The following is a 19,916-nucleotide window of genomic DNA, read 5'->3' as shown; positions in this document are numbered from 1 at the left end:
ACCGCTAAATTCATTTCGTTTGATGGTTTTATATAGACATCCTTTATCGAATTAATTTAAACGCTATCAATATGAACAAAACAGTGAACACATTATTCTGTTGGATGCCTGTTTCGTAAAACTCCACATAGCTCTCGTAAGCCCACATTAACTGTACCGCATCTTTAAAACCAAAATGATTATTTCGTTCCACAGGACGCAGTACACAAGTTTCAATTAATATCACGACGTACATAACCACAAATTAGCTATGAGGGCATTGGTAAGTATTCCGATTTGCTGACCGTTTTCTAAATGAACCACTGTGTACTAAGGTGTTGGTTTTCATCTAATGCCTAACAGGCATTTGTTTCACTCTTGTTGGCAAGCGTGTTGGCTGCACCCCAATACGGGCAACCTCCAGCAGCTGGAGAAACTGTTTCCATAACGAAAGATCAGTGGTCTTCACTTAACCCTTACGGATCAGAAGCAACTTACGACATTCAGAAGCAATGGGAAAATTTCTATGAATATCTCCCTTGGTTGAAGGGACCTCCGGGTCCACCAGGACCACCAGGTCAACCTGGATCTTCCGGATCTTCTTCCGGTGGTGGCTACGGGGCTAGTTCTTATGCACAACCTCAAGTCATTCCTGGCCCACCAGGTCCTCCAGGACCTCCAGGGCCTGCTGGGTATAAGGGAGATGCAGGACTTCCAGGTACTCCTGGCTATCCTGGCGGACCTGGTCCGCAAGGTCCACCTGGAAAACCGGGAACTCCAGGCTATCCTGGAGAAAAAGGAACTCCAGGTTACAACGGTGCCCCTGGAGCTCCTGGTAAACCAGGTTATAACGGAGAGAAAGGAACACCTGGCTACAATGGTGCACCTGGCCTTCCTGGCGGTCCTGGTCTCCCTGGCAAAGACGGATACAGTGGAGCTCCAGGACCTGCAGGCCTTAAAGGTGAAGCCGGCCCACCAGGATACACCATCCCATCCAAGATTCCTGGTCCTCCTGGCACACCTGGCTACCCTGGTAAGGATGGTGCTCCTGGCTATCCTGGCGGCCCTGGCCCTGTTGGTCCCGTTGGCCTTGCTGGACTCCAAGGACCTCCCGGCAAACCTGGTACAAATGGATATCCTGGTGGACCCGGACCTAAAGGTGACGCTGGAACACCTGGTTACGCTGGAGCTCCTGGCAAGGATGGATATCCTGGTGCACCTAGCAAGATCCCTGGCCCTCCCGGACCCCAAGGGCCTGTTGGCCCTAATGGCTACAATGGCGCCCCAGGAAAAGATGGTCTTCCCGGTGGACCTGGTTATCCAGGCAAGGATGGGCTTCCCGGCGCTCCTGGATACACTGGTATATTTTTAAAACAATACCTGAGCTCCTTTCATTTCAGTAGCTAATGGCATTTTTATAATATTCCAAATGTTTAGGTGTCCCCGGTCTTCCTGGAAAACCAGGCAAAGATGGATATGCTGGCCCAGCAGGAACTCCTGGATACCCTGGCGGTCCAGGCCCCGTTGGACCTCAAGGTAAACCCGGAGCTCCTGGATACCCTGGTGGCCCAGGACCTGTGGGACCCGTAGGTCCACTTGGCCAGGTTGGACCCCAAGGCAAACCGGGAAGTCCTGGCTACCCTGGTGGTCCAGGACCAGTTGGCCCTCTTGGACCTGTCGGACCTGTTGGTCCTCAAGGTAAGCCAGGTTCTCCTGGTTACCCAGGCCCCGCCGGCCCTGCTGGCCCAGCTGGCTCCCCTGGACAGGTCTATGAAGCGCCAGCTTACCAGCCTCCTGCTTACACGCCAACAGTCTCTCAACAAACATACGATCCCCCAGCACCAAGCTATGGTTAGTTATCTTACCTCGCTCTGAGCGAAAAGAAAAATAATATAAAAACAAAGTTCTATGCTTGGATGAATACTCTGATCCATTAAGGAAGTCCGCACTGATTTTTATATCATATAACATGCTGGTGTCACGTTTTCTCGATTTGTAAATAAACCATACCGTAAAATGAAATTAGTTGTTTTGCTATATTATGAAAGAAATATAACTTCAAAATAAAAAAGCAGCTAACTTGGCTAACGAAATAAAAAATAAAGGGCTTAAAATGGGCTCTGATAAAGGGACAATGTTATGACGGATTATGAGGGACACGCAAAACAACATCAATTCTGTTGGCTCATGTGCCATGACCATGTTTCATTCTTAGACTAATATGAAAATTTAGAGCTTACAGTTATGAAACCGGTACCAACTTCATGACTCTTAAGCAAAAACTTGTGTATTTGACACCATTTAACGGAATTTGGAACTAAAAGCGGCGCAAGAAAAAGTGCTGTAGACAACTCTTATCAAAATTATAGAACATATCCGCAAATCCAAAGAGGTGGGTTGACCTGCAAGCCTACTTTACCATTTTCAACAAGACAACATATTTTGGCATGTGTCGCTATGTGCGTGCCGAATGATTCTCTTCCCATAATGCCTTGCAAATTTTATTGTCCGGCGTTTAGTTTCCACGACAGGAAGGTTTTCGGTCGGAAGTTGATGCATTTAAATCAACAAAATGGCTAATATTGTTAAGCACAGCAAATAACAACGTAAGAAGTTGACTTGAACTATAGCTCTTTGGTGTACCTCATATCGGCTTATATGATCTTTGGAAATAAGAGGCAACGACCTGATAGTATTCAGTTTGAGTGTCGTTTACGTCAGCCACAATATCTTAAGAATTTATTGTTTCCGGAAATGTATGAATACGTGGCCTGAATTATTGTATCTATAATGTCAAAGGTTTCACCAAAGAATTGAATAACAAACATATTTCTTTAAACCTTTAATCACCATCAGTTTATGTCGATTTGCACTTGACCCGGTTGGAATGCAATAAAAATAGTGCCTTCGTTTTCTACATGAGTTTAAATTGGTAGCAATAAAAGTAAAAATCTATTGAATTTTATAATGTTTCTATTTGAATGAAGGTAAAAAGGAAAACCAGCCATGAAATGTCTTTCTCTTTTCCTCCCCAAAGGCAAAGAGAGGTTTCCCTTTTACGTGAATATTCCAGCGTGAAGACCCTCCGTTCGTCCGGCTGGCCCAATGAAATACCAGCCAATCCGACGCGTTATAGCAGAGACCACTTTTGCGCCATTTAGAAAAGCCACCTACGATCTCCTTTTTCAACTACATGAGTTACTCTTCTGCGCTCTATTTAAAGAACACGCTTTCATGTTCAAAATTCAGTGTGGAGCTGAAGCCTCTGCAGGAAAGAGCAATTCCAGAAAGAGGTAAGAATTGATCGGATATATCAGTTAGTAACACACCGATGAAGGAAAATGTTCTTGAACATCAAAAAGAAATTCGTTTCCCATTTCCTACATCAACAACATTCAAAGTTCCAAATAGAAGCCAAAAATCAACTATTTTTGAATGTAGTCCACCGCTAAATTCATTCCGTTTGATGGTTTTATATAGACATCCTTTATCGAATTAATTTAAACGCTATAAATATGAACAAAACAGTGAACACATTATTCTGTTGGATGCCTGTTTCGTAAAACTCCATATAGCTCTCGTAAGCCCACATTAACTGTACCGCACCCTTTAAACCAAAATGATTATTTCGTTCCACAGGACGCAGTACTCACGTTTCAATCAATATCACGACGTACATAACCACAAATTAGCTATGAGGGCATTGGTAAGTATTCCGATTTGCTGACCGTTTTCTGAATGAACCACTGTGTACTAAGGTGTTGGTTTTCATTTAATGCCTAACAGGTATTCCTTTCACTCTTGTTGGCAAGCGTATTGGCTGCACCCCAATACGGACAACCACCAGCATCTGGAGAAACTGTTTCCATAACGAAAGATCAGTGGTCTTCACTTAACCCTTACGGATCAGAAGCAACTTACGACATTCAGAAGCAATGGGAAAATTTCTATGAATATCTCCCTTGGTTGAAGGGACCTCCGGGTCCACCAGGACCACCAGGTCAACCTGGATCTTCCGGATCTTCTTCCGGTGGTGGCTACGGGGCTAGTTCTTACGCACAACCTCAAGTCATTCCTGGCCCACCAGGTCCTCCAGGACCTCCAGGGCCTGCTGGGTATAAGGGAGATGCAGGTCTTCCAGGTACTCCCGGTTATCCTGGTGGACCTGGTCCGCAAGGTCCACCTGGAAAACCGGGAACTCCAGGTTATCCTGGTGAAAAAGGAACTCCAGGTTACAATGGTGCTCCTGGAGCTCCTGGTAAACCAGGTTATAACGGAGAAAAGGGTACACCTGGCTACAATGGTGCACCTGGCCTTCCTGGTGGTCCCGGACTCTCTGGCAAAGACGGATACAGTGGAGCTCCAGGACCTGCAGGCCTTAAAGGTGAAGCCGGCCCACCAGGATACACCATCCCATCCAAGATTCCTGGTCCTCCTGGCACACCTGGCTACCCTGGTAAGGATGGTGCTCCTGGCTATCCTGGCGGCCCTGGCCCTGTTGGTCCCGTTGGCCCTGCTGGACTCCAAGGACCTCCCGGCAAACCTGGTACAAATGGATATCCTGGTGGACCCGGACCTAAAGGTGACGCTGGAACACCTGGTTACGCTGGAGCTCCTGGCAAGGATGGATATCCTGGTGCACCTAGCAAGATCCCTGGCTCCCCCGGACCCCAAGGGCCTGTTGGCCCTAATGGCTACAATGGCGCCCCAGGAAAAGATGGTCTTCCCGGCGGACCTGGTTATCCAGGCAAGGATGGGCTCCCCGGCGCTCCTGGATACACTGGTATATTTTTAAAACAATACCTGAGCTCCTTTCATTTCAGTAGCTAATGGCATTTTTATAATATTCCAAATGTTTAGGTGCCCCCGGTCTTCCTGGAAAACCAGGCAAAGATGGATATGCTGGCCCAGCAGGAACTCCTGGATACCCTGGCGGTCCAGGCCCCGTTGGACCTCAAGGTAAACCAGGCCCTGGTGGCCCAGGACCTGGACCTCAAGGTAAACCCCAAGGCAACTCCTGGATACCCTGGTGGCCCAGGACCTGTGGGACCTGTTGGTCCTCAAGTAGGTCCACTTGGCCACAGGTCTGGACCCCAAGGCTCTCAAAAACCGGGCTATGGTTAATCCCTGCTCTGCGAAAAGAAAAATAATATAAAAACAAAGTTCTATGCTGGTGGTCCAGGACCATTTTTATATCATATAACATGCTTGTCACGTTTTCTCGATTTGTAAATAAACCATCTAAAATGAAATTAGTTGTTTTGCTATATTATGAAAGAAATATAACCAAAATAAAAAAGTCGGACCTGTTGGTCCTCAAAACCAGGTAAAGATGGATATGCCAACCCCTGGATTCTCCTGGTTGGACCTCAGGTAAACCCGGAGCTCCTGGATACCCTGGTGGCCCAGGACCTGTTGGACCCATAGGCCCCCTTGGCCCAGCTGGGCCTCAAGGTAAACCTGGAAGCCCTGGCTACCCTGGTGGTCCAGGACCAGCTGGCCCTCTTGGACCTGTCGGACCTGTTGGCCCTCAAGGTAAGCCAGGTTCTCCTGGTTACGCGGGTCCTGCCGGCCCTGCTGGCCCAGCTGGTTCTCCTGGACAGGTCTATGAAGCACCAGCCTATCAGCCTCCTGCTTACACGCCAACAGTTTCTCAACAAACATACGATCCCCCAGCACCAAGCTATGGTTAAATGATCTACCTCGTTTTTTCATAGATATTAAAGAATTTTATCTTAAAATACCATGCATGGATTTAAAAGTTATATTCAATTAAGACATTTGCGTTTACTTTATATATCATAACATTTTGGTGCCACGTTTTCTCCATTTGTAAATAAACCAAACTATAAAAGGAATAGTTCATTTGCGTACCATAAGCGAAATGTACGTCAACTGTATTACTAAGCTCCTATCCTCCGGTTTATTGAACCTCCACAACTATGTAGAAATTGCTAATCTATTTGCCAATGATGCCTTTCTACAAATCGACTAGATCGTAACCTGGAAGACTCCCAAATGAGAATTTTAGAATAGCATAAGATTTTCAAATTCCCGAAACCCAATTGCTCTATAAAGCATTTAGCTGTTGACGGCCGCCCTTTACGTTCGGAAGTTCGCGGAATTTCAGTGCGATTCATTTTTAAGATTTTCTATTCGAAAGTTTTGCAGTAGTAAATAGCTGTTTTTATGGAAAGTAAACACACACCCAGAAAAAAAAACATTATGATAGCGGATGAGAAATTCCGCTATAGAACCGGTTCTAGTGATATGAATCAAAGATGTCCCATATTAAGAGCAAAAAAGTAGCACAATAACCGTAAATGTACAATTGGTTGCACTCTGTTTACTTTCTATTTTGTCAATCCTTTCATCTTGGGAGGGGCAATCTTGTAAGGACAAATTGATTGCTCTAGGGGGAATCGTATGTAGTTGCAAAATGTCGACAGGTCAGTTTCTTACGTTCTATTGTGAAAAGCCTACGTTGAGTTCACTAATGGAGGCCAGCCTATCAAACATTTAACTTTTGGTGAAACGAAGTAAAATTCTGGCCATCAAAATGTACAGTTGACTTTTCAATAAAGTTATTGGATGTCGAATGCTGTTTGAATCTCTAAGTGCATGTGCACTTAACAATAGGATTTGCTCAACGTCTTTTATACGTTAATGGCATTCGATGAAGGAGAAATTTATGCAATAGCTTTCTATGACATGAGCATTGTACGTAAATGGCGTTTGAATAGCTAATTGTTATGCACAATCAACAAAATATAGATGAAGGGGTCACAGCTATTTCACGCCACTCCAAATACTCTATATAGAAAAGAACCTGTTTCGTAGCTCGTAGATCAAAGTTGACTTTCTTTCACGTACATGTGTCTACCTCCGTGGACTTTCACTCTTATTACCAGATGATGAGGCAGAAAACGGTTCGACCTGTAGAGGCGGGATCCCTGGCATGTGGCTGTGTTTATTGTTAGCCAATGGAACAGCACATTGTTTGAGAAGGGTGTGATTGACTGTCTTAACAGTAACGAATTTGATTCGAATCAAGAACAACGTCTTATGCCAAGGAGACTTTCTTTTTGCTCGAATCTCCCCTTTCTTTCGATATTTAAAGGCTCAGCTCACTCTGTCCTAGTCAGTGTTGAGCCCGAGATCAATTGGCAACGGGTATCTCGGAAAAGGTAATTTTTTTACTTTAATGGAAGAACATAGATACACGTAACTAAGTCACCGTCTAAACGCATTACAGCGTAGAAAAATAGACTATCTCTAGGGCTTTACAAATTGATTTTTTGTTGATGTATTAATAGCTTAGAACAAAATCCGGTACAGCTTAACATGTTAGGTTTCAAATGATATGTTGAACTAATTTTATGAACAATTAATCACGTCAGTTATTGAATCTTTTTGTGTAACCATTTTGTTTTTTTCTTCCAGTTTTTCTTTTTTTAATTTAGATCACAGTGTCTCTTATTTATTCGATCAATTATCTACATTATTCACCGAGCTTTCGAACGTAAACAATCGATACCGTTTGTCGTCCTCGTCCACCATAGTCCCGGAGCGCAACAATGCGATTTTTGGTATGTTTACTAATAGAATAATCATTTATCAGCCCCAAAAAATACTTACCTAGTAATTAATTTCTGTTTGGGCACATAGATCGTGTTGCCACTTTTAGTGGCTACAGTTTATACAGCACCACAATATCGTCAGCAACAAGCTTCGATCACCAGGGAACAATGGGCCACTTTGAACCCGTACGGATCTCCAAAGGGTTACCCTGCTGAAGAATATTCAACAATTGAAGAGTTGGAAAGACAGTGGGCACGTTTTTATGACTACCTTCCCTGGCTCAAAGGACCTGCTGGACCTGTTGGACCAGAGGGACCTGCAGGTCCTCCTGGAACTGTATCATATGAATCCAGCGATTATGCTCAACCAAAGGCCATTCCTGGCCCTCCTGGAGCACCTGGCGCGCCAGGACCAGCTGGAGAAAAAGGAGACACTGGAGCTCCTGGAGCTCCGGGTTACACTGGTGCACCTGGACCACAAGGTCCAGCTGGAAAACCTGGATCACCTGGCTATCCCGGAGAGAAGGGAGCACCAGGATACAATGGAGCTGCCGGAGCTCCTGGTAAATCAGGAGCTAAAGGCGAAAGAGGAGACTCTGGTTACAATGGCGCAGATGGACTTCCCGGTGCTCCAGGAGCCCCTGGAAAAGATGGTTATCCCGGAGGTCCTGGCCCCGCTGGTCCCAAAGGTGAAGCTGGCCCACCAGGCTACGCACTTCCATCCAAAATCCCTGGTCCTCCCGGCCCACCAGGTCTCCCTGGCAAAGATGGAGCTACAGGCTATCCTGGTGGTCCTGGACCCGCAGGCCCAGTTGGACCTGTTGGTTATGGGGGACCTGCTGGCAAACCTGGCGCAAATGGTTCTCCTGGTGCTCCTGGCCCTAAAGGCGAAGCCGGAGCTAATGGCGCTCCCGGTGCCCCCGGCAAAGATGGATATCCCGGAGCGGATAGCAAAGTACCCGGACCTCCTGGAACTCAAGGACCTGCTGGCCCCCCTGGTTACAATGGTGCTCCAGGCAAAGATGGTCTACCTGGCGCTCCTGGTGCCCCTGGTAAAGACGGATATCCCGGCACTCCTTCATACACAGGTAACGTTCAACTGAATTTTTCATGAACACCTGGACAAAATAATTTAATGCAATTAATTTTAGCCGGCCCACCAGGAGAACAAGGAAGACCAGGCAAAGACGGACTCCCAGGCCCTGCTGGAACTCCTGGTTACCCAGGCGGCCCAGGCCCCGCCGGACCGGAAGGTAAACGTGGCGCTCCTGGATACACTGGTGCCCCTGGACCAGCTGGTCCTGTAGGCCCTGTCGGCCCTGTCGGACCCCAAGGTAAAGTAGGAGCTCCAGGTTACCCTGGTGGTCAAGGACCAGCTGGACCCGTTGGACCAGTTGGACCACAAGGTAAACCCGGTGCTCCTGGCTACCAGGGACCTCAAGGACCTCAAGGACCCGTTGGTGCTCCTGGAAAGAGTTACGACGCCCCCGTTTATGAAGCCCCAACTCCCATTTACACAACCCTTGCCCCAGTTTATGAAACCACAACCCCAGTCTACCAAGCCCCTGCCCCAGTCTATGAAGCCCCTGCCCTAGTTTACGATGTCCCTGCCCTAGTTTACGAAGCCCCAGCCCCAGTCTACCAACCCCCTGCTCCAGTCTATCAACCCCCTGCCCCGGTGTACAACGCACCTGCATTGGTGTACGAACCTCCCGTGTACAAAATTTCCGTCCCAGTAACTGAGGCACCTGCCCCTGTATACGAAAAGCGAGTCCTGATTTCTAGACCAGGAATCAGTCATCGCTATTAGATCTGCTGCCCATTTTAAAAGACGTTTCTGTTTTAAAAACTGGTTTGTTGATCATGTCCATTATTCAATTTACAGTTCTTTGTCCACCTTTCCTCGTTCGTAATTGCCAAAGCCATACACACAAGTCTGCCCGCATTCCCTGAACACCGAATGTAATCTTGGTCCATAAAGAATTCTATGTGAGTGCGAATTTACGGTGAAGGACAAATACATATTTATATTTAAAAACCAGCCTCATTATTTCGTCTAAATTTTTTCCTCATTCGTTTTCACGAGAAATCATGACGAAAATTACTCTTACGTCACTAAGCTTAATTTGTTATCTACGGCTTTAACATCTTATGTTTTCTTACATTGATAATGACTTTTCAAGATGATCGTAATTATTTAATCATTTATCAGCGTATAATTTAAGTAGTTACATGACTGTTTCATCACACTACATTATCAATAGAACAAGACAAGAGGTTCAACCGGTGAGGGAAAAAATTGGGAACAAAACATAATAAAGACTGGAGAACGACTAGGTCTACAACTGGCATCTTCTTTACACATACCGATCATGGTATATATTTTTTTTTAAATCTAAAACGTGTCAATGGCGTAGAGCAAAACTGTACAAGTTTCATCTAGTTCAAAATGATAACACGGAGGAATTTCGAATTATATGTGGGGCACACTTTCGGATCAACTTTAGAGCTTGTGAATGCTATAGATTGCAAAAGGAGGATATCTTCAGTCTCTGTAGGAATACTAATCCAGATTAGGTCAATGAAAGTACGCGAGAAAGACGTAAAGTTGTTCTTTGTTTTTGGGCCTTGAAACGTTTTTTGCAATGGAGACTGTTAAGACGGTTTGATGCTCACAAGGATGTGGATATAAAGCGGTTTCATCTCCAGTTCAATGCGCTTGTACTTTAAGTTACTCAGACCGTCGACTTTGGAACGTCTCGCTCCGTTGCGCATGACTCGATAGCGGTTTGGGTTGGGCCGGGCTTTCTTGTGCGAGAGCATCGTGTAGCGCGCCGTGCTGGGCGGATAGCGCGAAATGATCAGTTTATGGTATTTGATCCGGCTGGACATATCATCGTCCTCGCCACCCCAACCCCAAAATAAATTGGAGAACCCGTTGACTTTAATAAAGTGTTCCGTCGTCATGGCGCTCACCCCTCCAAACAATCCTTCATAAGGTAACCTGGAAAATAAAACGATTGAATCCGAAGAATTAACTGGTATGTTGCACAATTTGTTTATACCGGTATTTGAAAACATCGATGGCGACGGACATGTGACGTGGTTGTTCCGGACAAGAGTATGTATTACGGTCATCTTCTGGTAAGAGATCGACATCATGGAACACAAAACACTGGAACTCGTCTTGACGCAAAGCTTCGGCAGCTCCGATATTCATCAACATGGCTCGATTAAAGGGCGTGTCGCCTATGAAATCCAAAATTTTAGACGGCGGCCATGTTTATTGAATTGTGAATTTTTGTACCTGACTGCTCGACAACAAAAATGCCATAATCGATTTGTTGTCGTTGAAGGAACGGATGCATGTGTTGAATAAATAATTGGAGGTGCTCCTCGCGCTTGCGATAAGGGATGATTATAGCCACTTTGTAATGGGCATGACAATCGGGTGGACGATACCTTCCTCCGGGCCCTAATAATGGGCTGTACTTTTCTTGGAATGCCTCCATGGGCATTGCAATTTTAGACACGTTCGTACGTCCCACTTGAAATTGAATGCACATTATAATAGCACTGCAACTAAACTTTACAAAAAATTATGATATTGGAAAGTAAAAACTGGATTGAAACAGTTTCTGGACAAGTACGACTTGGGAATGATGAAAAAGAAAACTTACCAAGTAACGGTGAAACTAGAGGACACATTAAAGGCTTTCCCGTGAAATTGAGCGAGTCGACTAACAGGTCGAGTTGATAGGGATCGCTACTGTTACTACTCTGTAGAGCGATCAATGTCATATTGGACGTGGCAGAGTAGCTGACGTCGGAGCTATTTTGCAAACCGCCCCATAACCGCGGAGCTGTTAGATTGAAGGTGAAATAGGCTTCGTTGATTCTTCCACGTTCGTCGTAGAAAACGCCGAAACCGTACTCCAAAAACACTAGTGCGGCCAAAGCTGCGATCGCTACTTTGTAGCAATGCGTCCGTATAAAGCCGCAAAACATGGCGGAGATTTATTTACATGTGGTGGAGCCAAGCCTCCAAACCGTAGAAAAAAAAGCTAGGAAAATAGAAACATGGCCAATATCGCCGCCGACTTCCTGAATCACTTGGCACCACACTGGATGCTGACGTTCGTTCTTTATCAGACTGTCGACGTTATTAAGTAGAAAAACAGGATTTTCGGCAACTTCAGCGCAATTTGTAAATCAATAGAGCTAGAGATCGATGAAATCTATAAATGCAGCTACCGGGTTACGGGTGCCGATGTTGAAAGAACACGTTCGTTTCTTACAGCTGGTCGAATCCTGATGGCAGCTAACTGACATAGTCATGACAAGTACACGAACTATTAAATCATCTGTGGCACAATACAAATAAAAACAATAAGAAAGAAATGAAAAACAAAAGAAAAAATAAACGAAAATATATAAAACGTGGCGATGTCGTTGGTCAGTGTTCATAACATGCAATCAAGCAGCACTGGCAAGGTTGCATCAGTACAGAATTTGACGGTCACTATGACAACGGACCGAGAGACGGTAAGCCTCCGTCTATTGAAAACCAAAAATTCTTAATCTACTTTAAACATGAACATTTATTATCAAAGGTATTGAAGCTTGACGATGTTTGCTGTTAGACGATAAGATAGTTGCTGTAAAACTGTTCGTTTTTGTATTTGATTTGTATAATCTACAATCTGGTTCCGTCTCTTTGCTGCATGAAAGTTTTGGACGGATCTGAACTACTTTCCAAAATCGATAGTCCGTTTGATCACGCACAACCAAGGTTTCGTGGACGTTAAATGAATAAAGCCGGCAAAGCCAGCACGGCCTTAATAAAAAGAAGAGTTTTGCACAACAAACGTCACGCTGTGCACCAGGCATTTGCTTTGCAGTATGCCGAGTAACGTGAATTCTAGTACACGCATCTAGTGCTTTCACTGTCAAACGCACAGCTAACCCACTAACGTCCTTATGAGAAAAACCGCCCCTTTCACCTCGACTGGTTCTGGTTGAATACATTGAGTTAATTCGATGAAGACCAAACAGCAAACACCTATAGTTTGCATCTCTTGAACTCGACGACTGTCATAAAAAGTATTGAAAATTACCTTAATGTTCACGAAAATTTAGCGAATCCATAAACACATGGACGAAGGCAAGAACCACTCAGTACGACAGGTATCAATTTCACCTGCTTTCACTCTTAACAACAGCTCCAGTACAACTGTTTTGTGTCACTTTTACCACCTCATCGTGAGTTTCTCTGTAGGCAAACAGCTGATTGTTAGCCACCTAGCGGCAGAAGACTACACTTCAATGTGGGGGACGTCGTCATACTATGGAACTAAGTTCTCCAAGCCTCAAAGAACCCAGTACCCGATATATTCTGTCAACTAGATGTGCAAAAATAACGTACGAACCAACAAAGCGCCGCCAAATTATGAAATGTAAAAAGTGAACAAACATAACCAAAAATGGTCTTGTAGTTTATTCCTAAATCACTGTTATACACTCATTTGTTGGGCGAGGTTCGCATCTAATTGGTTTAGAGGTTTAGATATGAGTAAATTGTGAACAGACACGGAGAAGAAGAGCGGCAAAACAACACAGGGGGTATCGAAGCTAAATATGCTAATTATTAATGGGAAGGGGGCAAGATTCGATGCGAACAGGTTCAATCAGCTATAATAATTAGAAGAGTGAACTTGCACATTGACAGAGAATATATAAAGAAAGATATGAAACGAAAAGCACAAGTAGACGAAAGTCCAGCTCCTGGCTGATGAAAGGAAAAAAAATACGGTCAACTGTACAAATATTTTTTTAAATGGGGTGTTGTCTTTTTTTTTTCATTTTTGTTGGTTGTTTTACTTTATTAGGAGGAAATAGGCGAGAAGGTAGGGAAAACAAGTGACTAAACACTGCTCAAAGTGTGTGTGTATTCATCAAGGAAATGCGATTGTTTTGTGCCATTTTTAGGAGATTTGGAATTTATGCTGGGAGGCCATGGGACTCGGGGTTCGACAAAGCAACTGAGAAACCATCGCCTAAACTTGCTGGTTTGGTACAACTGGTGAATCTAAAGATCACCTGCTCCCTGGTAATCTTCATTTTTTAAATTACTCATCAATGGTGGGAATTTATGTTCCGCCCAATTATCCATTAAGACGCAAATGGAGGTTTACTGCACCAACATGGAGCACCGTAGGTGTGAAATTAAGCACTTCATTTGTAAAGAAAGAAAGAAAAATCCAAATTAGATCAAACAACTTGGAGAAAAACCAAAAAATTATTCATACCTCGTTTCGTCGTCCCAATCTGACCCAGAACCCGAATCAGAACCTGATTCAGAATCCGAAATCTCCATCGCCACTCGGCGAGCTAGAATTGAAGCAACATCGTGAAGTGCATCCATTCGGCCCTTTTCTCCTTCACGTTGTTGACCTTTCTCTACTTTACGTAATGATATACCTACAAAACACGAATTTCTCCGTCAGTCTGCTCTAAATGTGCTAATTACGTAATCATTTCAATTACCATCTCTGATGGCCTTAAGAAGGTCACTGCGTCCATCGAGCGCTGGGAGAGGAATAGGCGGACCGCGTGGAGTCAATTTAGCCGGTTGTAGCAACACGGGCGATGACTGATTCGCTTCATCCACTCCCCTTCCAGGTGAAACTTTAGGTGGCGAATTGCTCAACAACTTGCCGACATCGCCATTAGCCACTACATGGCCGTTGTCGCGCGGAGGACTGCTGAGTGGCATTGGAGGAGGCGGCGGCGGAGGTGGCGGAGCCCGCAAATCGGGTGGAGCCGTATCTGGAAGCGGAGGCGGAGGCGGGAGCGGCAAATCTGACTCGGAAGAGCTTTCGCGGCTCTCGCGCGGCGGCATCAGCATGGCAGAAGGCGGCAGAGGTGGTGGCGGCGGAGGCGTGTTCAACGGCGGCCCGGAGTTGACCATGACGGACGAGATGTAGGGTGGATTAGGCAGTTGCGATATTCTGTCCGTGCTGGTGTACGTCTCCGACGGTGGTGGAGGCGGCGGTGGGAGTGATTCCCTATTCATAGTTCCAATCATCGACGTGTGATGACTTACACGATTTCTAGTGGCGTTCGATCCACCATGTTGAGTGTTGGGCGAATGATTCATTTGCCTAATCAAAATAAAATCATTAGAATAAACAACAACGACCTCGGAAAATGGCAAACGACATAAAGGACAACGATACGTTTTTCTCCACTTAATGCGTAGCTAAGCAAAGCTGGACAGAACATGGACACAAAGATATATTCGATCCTGTGATTAACTGTGTAGAATGTAGTTTCTAATTCTTTCTTTTTGGTGGTTATTTCTTGTTAGTTTTTTTTGTTTTTTACCCGGGCGGGGCTGGAGGAGGCTGAGTGGGCCTTCCTGATGTGGTCCGTTGCAACGTCCGGTTGTGGTGATTCATCATTCCAGGGCCGTAGTGACTGGATGCTGCTGCCGCCGCTGCGGCAGCCGCGTGCTGGTGGTATTGTGCCTGATGATGTAGTTGTTGTTGCTGCTGAAGCTGGAGCAGCGAATCGGCAGTGTAAGGCGGAGGCGGATACTGCGGATAGCCGTCGTCGTAAGGCGGAGGCGGCAGTGACATTCCAGCAGGTCTATAAAGCGTCCAGCGCCAGCAACAGGTGGAGACAAGCCAAAAGCGACAACATTTTAAATCAGAACGAAAGCACATTACAGAGATAGACAGCGAGAGCCAGACAACATTTCACGACGAACTGACGCCATCACCTCACGTTCATCACATCAATTCATTTGCCGCGGATCGGCAATCGAAATAAATGAAACAAATTCGACCTGTACCTGTACACATTATCTTGCGGGTTGCGCGAGTTCCTGGATGCATAAATGGCCTCCTCGCTGGGATAATTACGTTTCACCTCAATACTATTCGGACGCGGTGGCCGTGACGTTGAACTCGGATCCGGTAGCATGGTTCCATCCTCCAAATACAATGCCTGTGCAATTCCATGGCACGAACAACAAAACCCGTATTGGCCATTATAGTCATTTGCCAATGCGCAAAGCGTTTCATACCTGTGGCGACTGATACAAGGCGTTCTGTGGACTGATGTACTCGCCCTTGTTGATGGCCAGCTCACGGTGCTTCTCTCGGGTGTTGTGCGGCTGGCGGACCCGCTTTTTGTGGCGACCGCCTCCGCTGCTTCCTCCGCCGCCGCCACCACCTTCGTTTCGACCGCGATGCGGCTGTGAAAAAAACGGTACAACAGCAAAAATGTTTATCTCACAACGTAACATTCTCTACACGAAAATGCCGAACATGAAGAGTTTTGGTTGGAAAAGAAAAGACTTGCCTCGGACGGAGTGCCATCCGCATACTGAGAGAAGCATGAACCAAAACCAAAAATAATTTTTTTTTATTTCATAATTTAAACCCATAACACTAGGAACACCGATTTCTATTCGATACTAATGGTAATGGCTAAGCATTTACATTTTAGCGGTTGTGAAAATAAACGAGGGAAAGTATGAAATTGCCCATTAACCTAATTCAAGCTTCAATAAACCCATAGCAGGAAAACCAAAAGCTTCTTTTTGTTGTTGTTGTTCAGGGCTGAAATTCTATCGCTCTTTTCTCATCGGTCCGAATACAACAAAAAAATCTTTGGCAATCCTTCTCCTCATTTTTTTTTTCAAAGAATGCATTCTTGAATGCACCGGGAATCACGAACGTCACCGACCTAGATCGTTTATCGATTCTTCGCCATAGAACAGCCTTCTTGCCTCATTCCACAGAAAAATAAGCAAGAAATAAACGGTTTATACGACTCTCGTTATTGGTAGAGGGACAGATGCATCAACCGGTTAGAGGTTGTGAGTGGCGGCTGAATCTAATTGGCATGAGACCCGCTTTCTCTCGAGGTCAATTGCTATTAAGAATATGCACGCGGAAAAGAAAGAAATGTCTACCTTGCGTCCTTTATCGTTGAGGATGCGTTCCGTATCTTTGAGCATCTCCTGTCGCCACAAGTCGAAGAAGTAATCCGGATCCGTGTAGAATTTGAGCCCGTCCTTACCGTCATCCCTAATAAGGAAGTAAAAGATATAAATCAGAATATTTTAAAAGACCAGTTTGGACTGAACAACTAAAAAAAAAAAAATGTTTCATTCGAATAATATAGACCAGGTTGTTGGGACGGCGGTAAAGGTCGTTGGAACGGGAGCCCGATGTGGGCTACCTTTCCGGAAGGCTCGCCGGAATGTCGAAGTGACGGCAGCCCATCTTTTCACTCGTTGAATTAAATCACTGGCGATACTGCCGCCGCGGCTTATCGTACGGGTTTTGTTGAATTCCTGCCCATTCTCGACGTCCTGACGGACGCCCGGAAATTCTACGACTTGCCGGCCATGGAATAACGGCGGTGGGGTAACTTTAACTGCCTGGAGAGAAACGGAACGCTGAAGCCGCCTGCGCCGGATAGGTGGAACAGGCTTTGCGGCTTCAATGGACGGTTTCGGATGGGACTCGATAACGGGCAAATCTGGTAGAACCGTGTCATCTTCCGTCTCACCATCAACGTCGGCCAACCGCTTTTCCAGAAACTGCAGAAATTCATCCGTCAATCCATCAACGGCACTGGGAGACTCCGCCGGCTCTGCTTCCGGCGGAGAGAGCGGAAAGAATTGGTCCTCCAGACCGAAAACCCACGAGTCGTCCTGTTGCTCTCGCTGTGGCTGAATAGCTTGCCAATGATATAGACCCTCTTCTCCAAACCAACAACAATTGGCGCTTCCGGCGTTTCTCTTGATATCGTCCGGATGGATCTGGGTCGACGGGCACAAACTGCAAGACATCACTCACTCGCGTCAAACTCGATAAGGACGTGATTCCATTTCTTCAATTCACCTAATCTCAGTATCAAATACGGTATATGGGTCACCAACTTCGTCGTTGGTCCAGTTCAATTGGCCGAAAAAAACCATTAAAACAGGTGGCGCGAACAACGCACACGGGGTCTCACGCGAGCCTATTCGTAACAGAACTTGCGCGTAAATCGCACTAATAGAACGTCTAGCACAAGAGGACACAACCGCTTCATAAAAAAAAAACGTTAGCGATTTCCCCACCCGCTGGCTTTTTTGCTTAATATCCGTTGCCGTAATGTCTATTCGCTCGACTTGGCTTCGAGTCTCTCAATTTCGGGAACATAAAACACTGATTGCTTGTCTACGCACTCACTGTGTAAAAGGGAACTTGTAGCTTGTCGTAACTGTCTAAGATAGAATCAGTCCGCTCGAGTCGGCTGAAGACGATAGACTGAAGCCCCGTAACAATGCGAGCGATTGGCGACTACGAAGAAAAGAAAAAAAGAAAAAGATGGGAGGAGACCAAACGCACACACCACCTGTGCTTATAGCAGTGCATTCTTCCCGACGTATCGGGTGGTGTATTAGGTTTGTAGGTTGCTCCGGTTCAACTAGTCTCCTGCGGGCACGCCGGACCGGTCCGTGAATTTTTTGCCTTAGCCAACGAGTCCAGAGTGGACGACAAACGGGAGGATGCGGCAGGCGAACATATAATTTTGCGCTTTGGGAATGAGGACAGGACTATTTTCCTCCAGTGTCCAGGGACTGGTCATACGCAAAACCCGTTCCCATCTGGCAACCATTTCGTCAATTTATAAGACTTGTACAAGTCGACATTTTCAAGAAAAAAAGAAACAAAAAAATCCTTTCAATAATAACAATGGCACGTTGCTCAGGAGACGACGTTGAAACTAACACCAGGCTGGCCAGCAATATAATCTGGCTTGCAAGCCGACGGCAATGAGGCGTCTCCTGCGTATCACATTGACGCTGGCAAACGCCCTGGTCGATAAGAGATTCCCTACTCGGGCGTTAATAGAAAAATGGCCTAAGGCCTGAGCTACCGCGCCCTGCCCACTAACAAGTCGTCATAACCGAATCAAGTTCTATCCCCCTCCCGTATCTTTTTTTTTTCCTATTTTGTTTTCGTGTTCTCTTAAAATACAATTTTCTCACCATCTCTAAAACCCCAAGAAAGAGACTTGGCCACAAGTGCCTTTATTACGGCAAAGCTGCAGGGGAAACAGCGATTCCAGTCGACTAGCGATGTCCGCTTAGAAATCTCACAGACTGGCCGGGGTACCTCTCCCGCAAGACAACACTACGATTACGATACCCGTGTTTTCGGTTTATCACTCGATTCGTTCACACGGACGATTTTCCAGCATACGCGTAACCAACTTCCGGCTCGTGAAAGTACTGTACGCGTACAATTTCAATCCAACGTAGTGAACGAATGTTTGCTTACCAGAATATTAACTAGCATTTCCCTTCTCTACTTTGATGCTGGCGTAGTCAATACGATCACGCGCTACCTTACGATCTTGGTTCGCGTGACCCCCTGCTGAGATCCGAACCCGACAGGACTCGGCATGCTAAGCACTGAGCTAAAATTATGCTTACCGGTATACATTGAGCTTGTCCAGGGGTGGGGGTTTGTCGCAGTGATGGTAGGTATCTGCCATTGCTGTGGGAATGGTCAGTTTTGAAACAACTTGCTGATCAAAGACCACACTGCTTTTAAAGGCTTTGCGGAGATGAATGTCCTGCAGGGAAACTTCTTCCACTGTGCTGTCCAGTTGAGTGACTTTAACCGCAAGTCTGTCTATCCTGGCTTGCAAGCTGGAAGAACGAATGTGGAGAGCTTCTGTCTCCTTATAAAGCTCGCCAAACATATCTTCAGCATGATGGCTGAGGCTCGATAGTTGTCGGATTATATTGGCCAATGTTCCATTGGTGACTCCTTCCAAGTCGTTTGGAAGTTGAAGGTGCTCAGGTAATGTGTCCCGTGACACATACACTGGAGATATGACTCTCTTTGGTAGAGGCATCTTACAGTCACTTCCTAAAGGAAACCATAAACTACAATTAGTCTTCACATCCTGTCACATACACCCAAATCATATCAGACTAAGAAATGATAGAGGAACAAAAATAAAAAAGTTGTTAATTCCAAATGACGGAACCCTTTAAACACCTGCAATTATGACAATGAGAAATTTTGACTACTTTCCAACTACCATAAATCGTAAATATCAGCCAGCGTTTGACACCCAGAATGACGCATTTTCTTCCAAAACAACGAATTCAAGTCAATGTCAAATCGCACTATGCTGAAAGGATGAAACAGTGTGGTATACCTAGCTTTCTATCCCAACGGAACTGCTATATTTCATCGTTTTAATCAGTCAATATGATGAAAAACATCAAAAACAACATACACGCCCACAAAATGCTCCAGCCGTCACCGTAGAGGC

General features: G+C 45.5%; 5 protein-coding genes across 7 annotated transcripts; 3 read left to right on the top strand and 2 right to left on the bottom strand.

The window, feature by feature from the left end:
* Positions 1-195: 195 nt before the first annotated feature.
* LOC132088576 (collagen alpha-1(VIII) chain-like) lies at positions 196-2,001 on the top strand. Its single transcript, XM_059497568.1, has 3 exons — positions 196-262; positions 343-1,339; positions 1,417-2,001. The coding sequence occupies exons 1-3, from the start codon at positions 251-253 to the stop codon at positions 1,833-1,835; spliced, it is 1,428 nt and encodes a 475-aa protein (XP_059353551.1). The 5' UTR covers positions 196-250; the 3' UTR covers positions 1,836-2,001.
* A 1,199-nt stretch (positions 2,002-3,200) lies between these two features.
* LOC132088575 (collagen alpha-1(X) chain-like) lies at positions 3,201-5,833 on the top strand. Its single transcript, XM_059497567.1, has 5 exons — positions 3,201-3,272; positions 3,619-3,685; positions 3,766-4,762; positions 4,840-4,938; positions 5,353-5,833. Exons 1-5 carry the CDS (start codon positions 3,214-3,216, stop codon positions 5,670-5,672), a joined length of 1,542 nt encoding a protein of 513 aa, XP_059353550.1. The 5' UTR covers positions 3,201-3,213; the 3' UTR covers positions 5,673-5,833.
* Positions 5,834-7,013: 1,180 nt separating this feature from the next.
* LOC132088574 (collagen alpha-1(I) chain-like) lies at positions 7,014-9,600 on the top strand. Its single transcript, XM_059497564.1, has 4 exons — positions 7,014-7,166; positions 7,423-7,568; positions 7,648-8,647; positions 8,711-9,600. Exons 2-4 carry the CDS (start codon positions 7,557-7,559, stop codon positions 9,367-9,369), a joined length of 1,671 nt encoding a protein of 556 aa, XP_059353547.1. The 5' UTR covers positions 7,014-7,166; positions 7,423-7,556; the 3' UTR covers positions 9,370-9,600.
* A 134-nt stretch (positions 9,601-9,734) lies between these two features.
* Positions 9,735-12,829, bottom strand: LOC130695544 (beta-1,4-N-acetylgalactosaminyltransferase bre-4-like). Its single transcript, XM_057518688.2, has 6 exons — positions 12,677-12,829; positions 11,814-11,923; positions 11,240-11,752; positions 10,867-11,106; positions 10,625-10,808; positions 9,735-10,563 (listed from the first exon to the last, which is right to left on the bottom strand). The coding sequence occupies exons 3-6, from the start codon at positions 11,565-11,567 to the stop codon at positions 10,215-10,217; spliced, it is 1,101 nt and encodes a 366-aa protein (XP_057374671.1). The 5' UTR covers positions 11,568-11,752; positions 11,814-11,923; positions 12,677-12,829; the 3' UTR covers positions 9,735-10,214.
* An 857-nt stretch (positions 12,830-13,686) lies between these two features.
* Positions 13,687-19,913, bottom strand: LOC130695375 (actin-binding protein WASF3-like). 3 transcript variants are annotated; one of them, XM_059497562.1, is made up of 9 exons: positions 19,800-19,913; positions 19,063-19,504; positions 16,543-16,657; positions 15,649-15,819; positions 15,415-15,569; positions 14,946-15,209; positions 14,106-14,722; positions 13,868-14,039; positions 13,687-13,791 (listed from the first exon to the last, which is right to left on the bottom strand). In XM_059497562.1, exons 2-9 carry the CDS (start codon positions 19,488-19,490, stop codon positions 13,785-13,787), a joined length of 1,929 nt encoding a protein of 642 aa, XP_059353545.1. In that variant the 5' UTR covers positions 19,491-19,504; positions 19,800-19,913; the 3' UTR covers positions 13,687-13,784. The 3 variants fall into 3 exon arrangements, with proteins under 3 accessions (XP_059353545.1, XP_057374503.1, XP_059353546.1); XM_057518520.2 differs by lacking the exons at positions 19,063-19,504; positions 19,800-19,913 and adding an exon at positions 16,757-18,226; XM_059497563.1 differs by lacking the exons at positions 14,946-15,209; positions 19,063-19,504; positions 19,800-19,913 and adding an exon at positions 16,757-18,255.
* Positions 19,914-19,916: the final 3 nt, after the last annotated feature.

This window comes from Daphnia carinata, chromosome 1 (assembly GCF_022539665.2).
Source record: "Daphnia carinata strain CSIRO-1 chromosome 1, CSIRO_AGI_Dcar_HiC_V3, whole genome shotgun sequence".
In the NCBI taxonomy this organism is placed as follows: domain Eukaryota; kingdom Metazoa; phylum Arthropoda; class Branchiopoda; order Diplostraca; family Daphniidae; genus Daphnia; species Daphnia carinata.
This window is presented reverse-complemented; position numbering and strand designations above follow the sequence as displayed.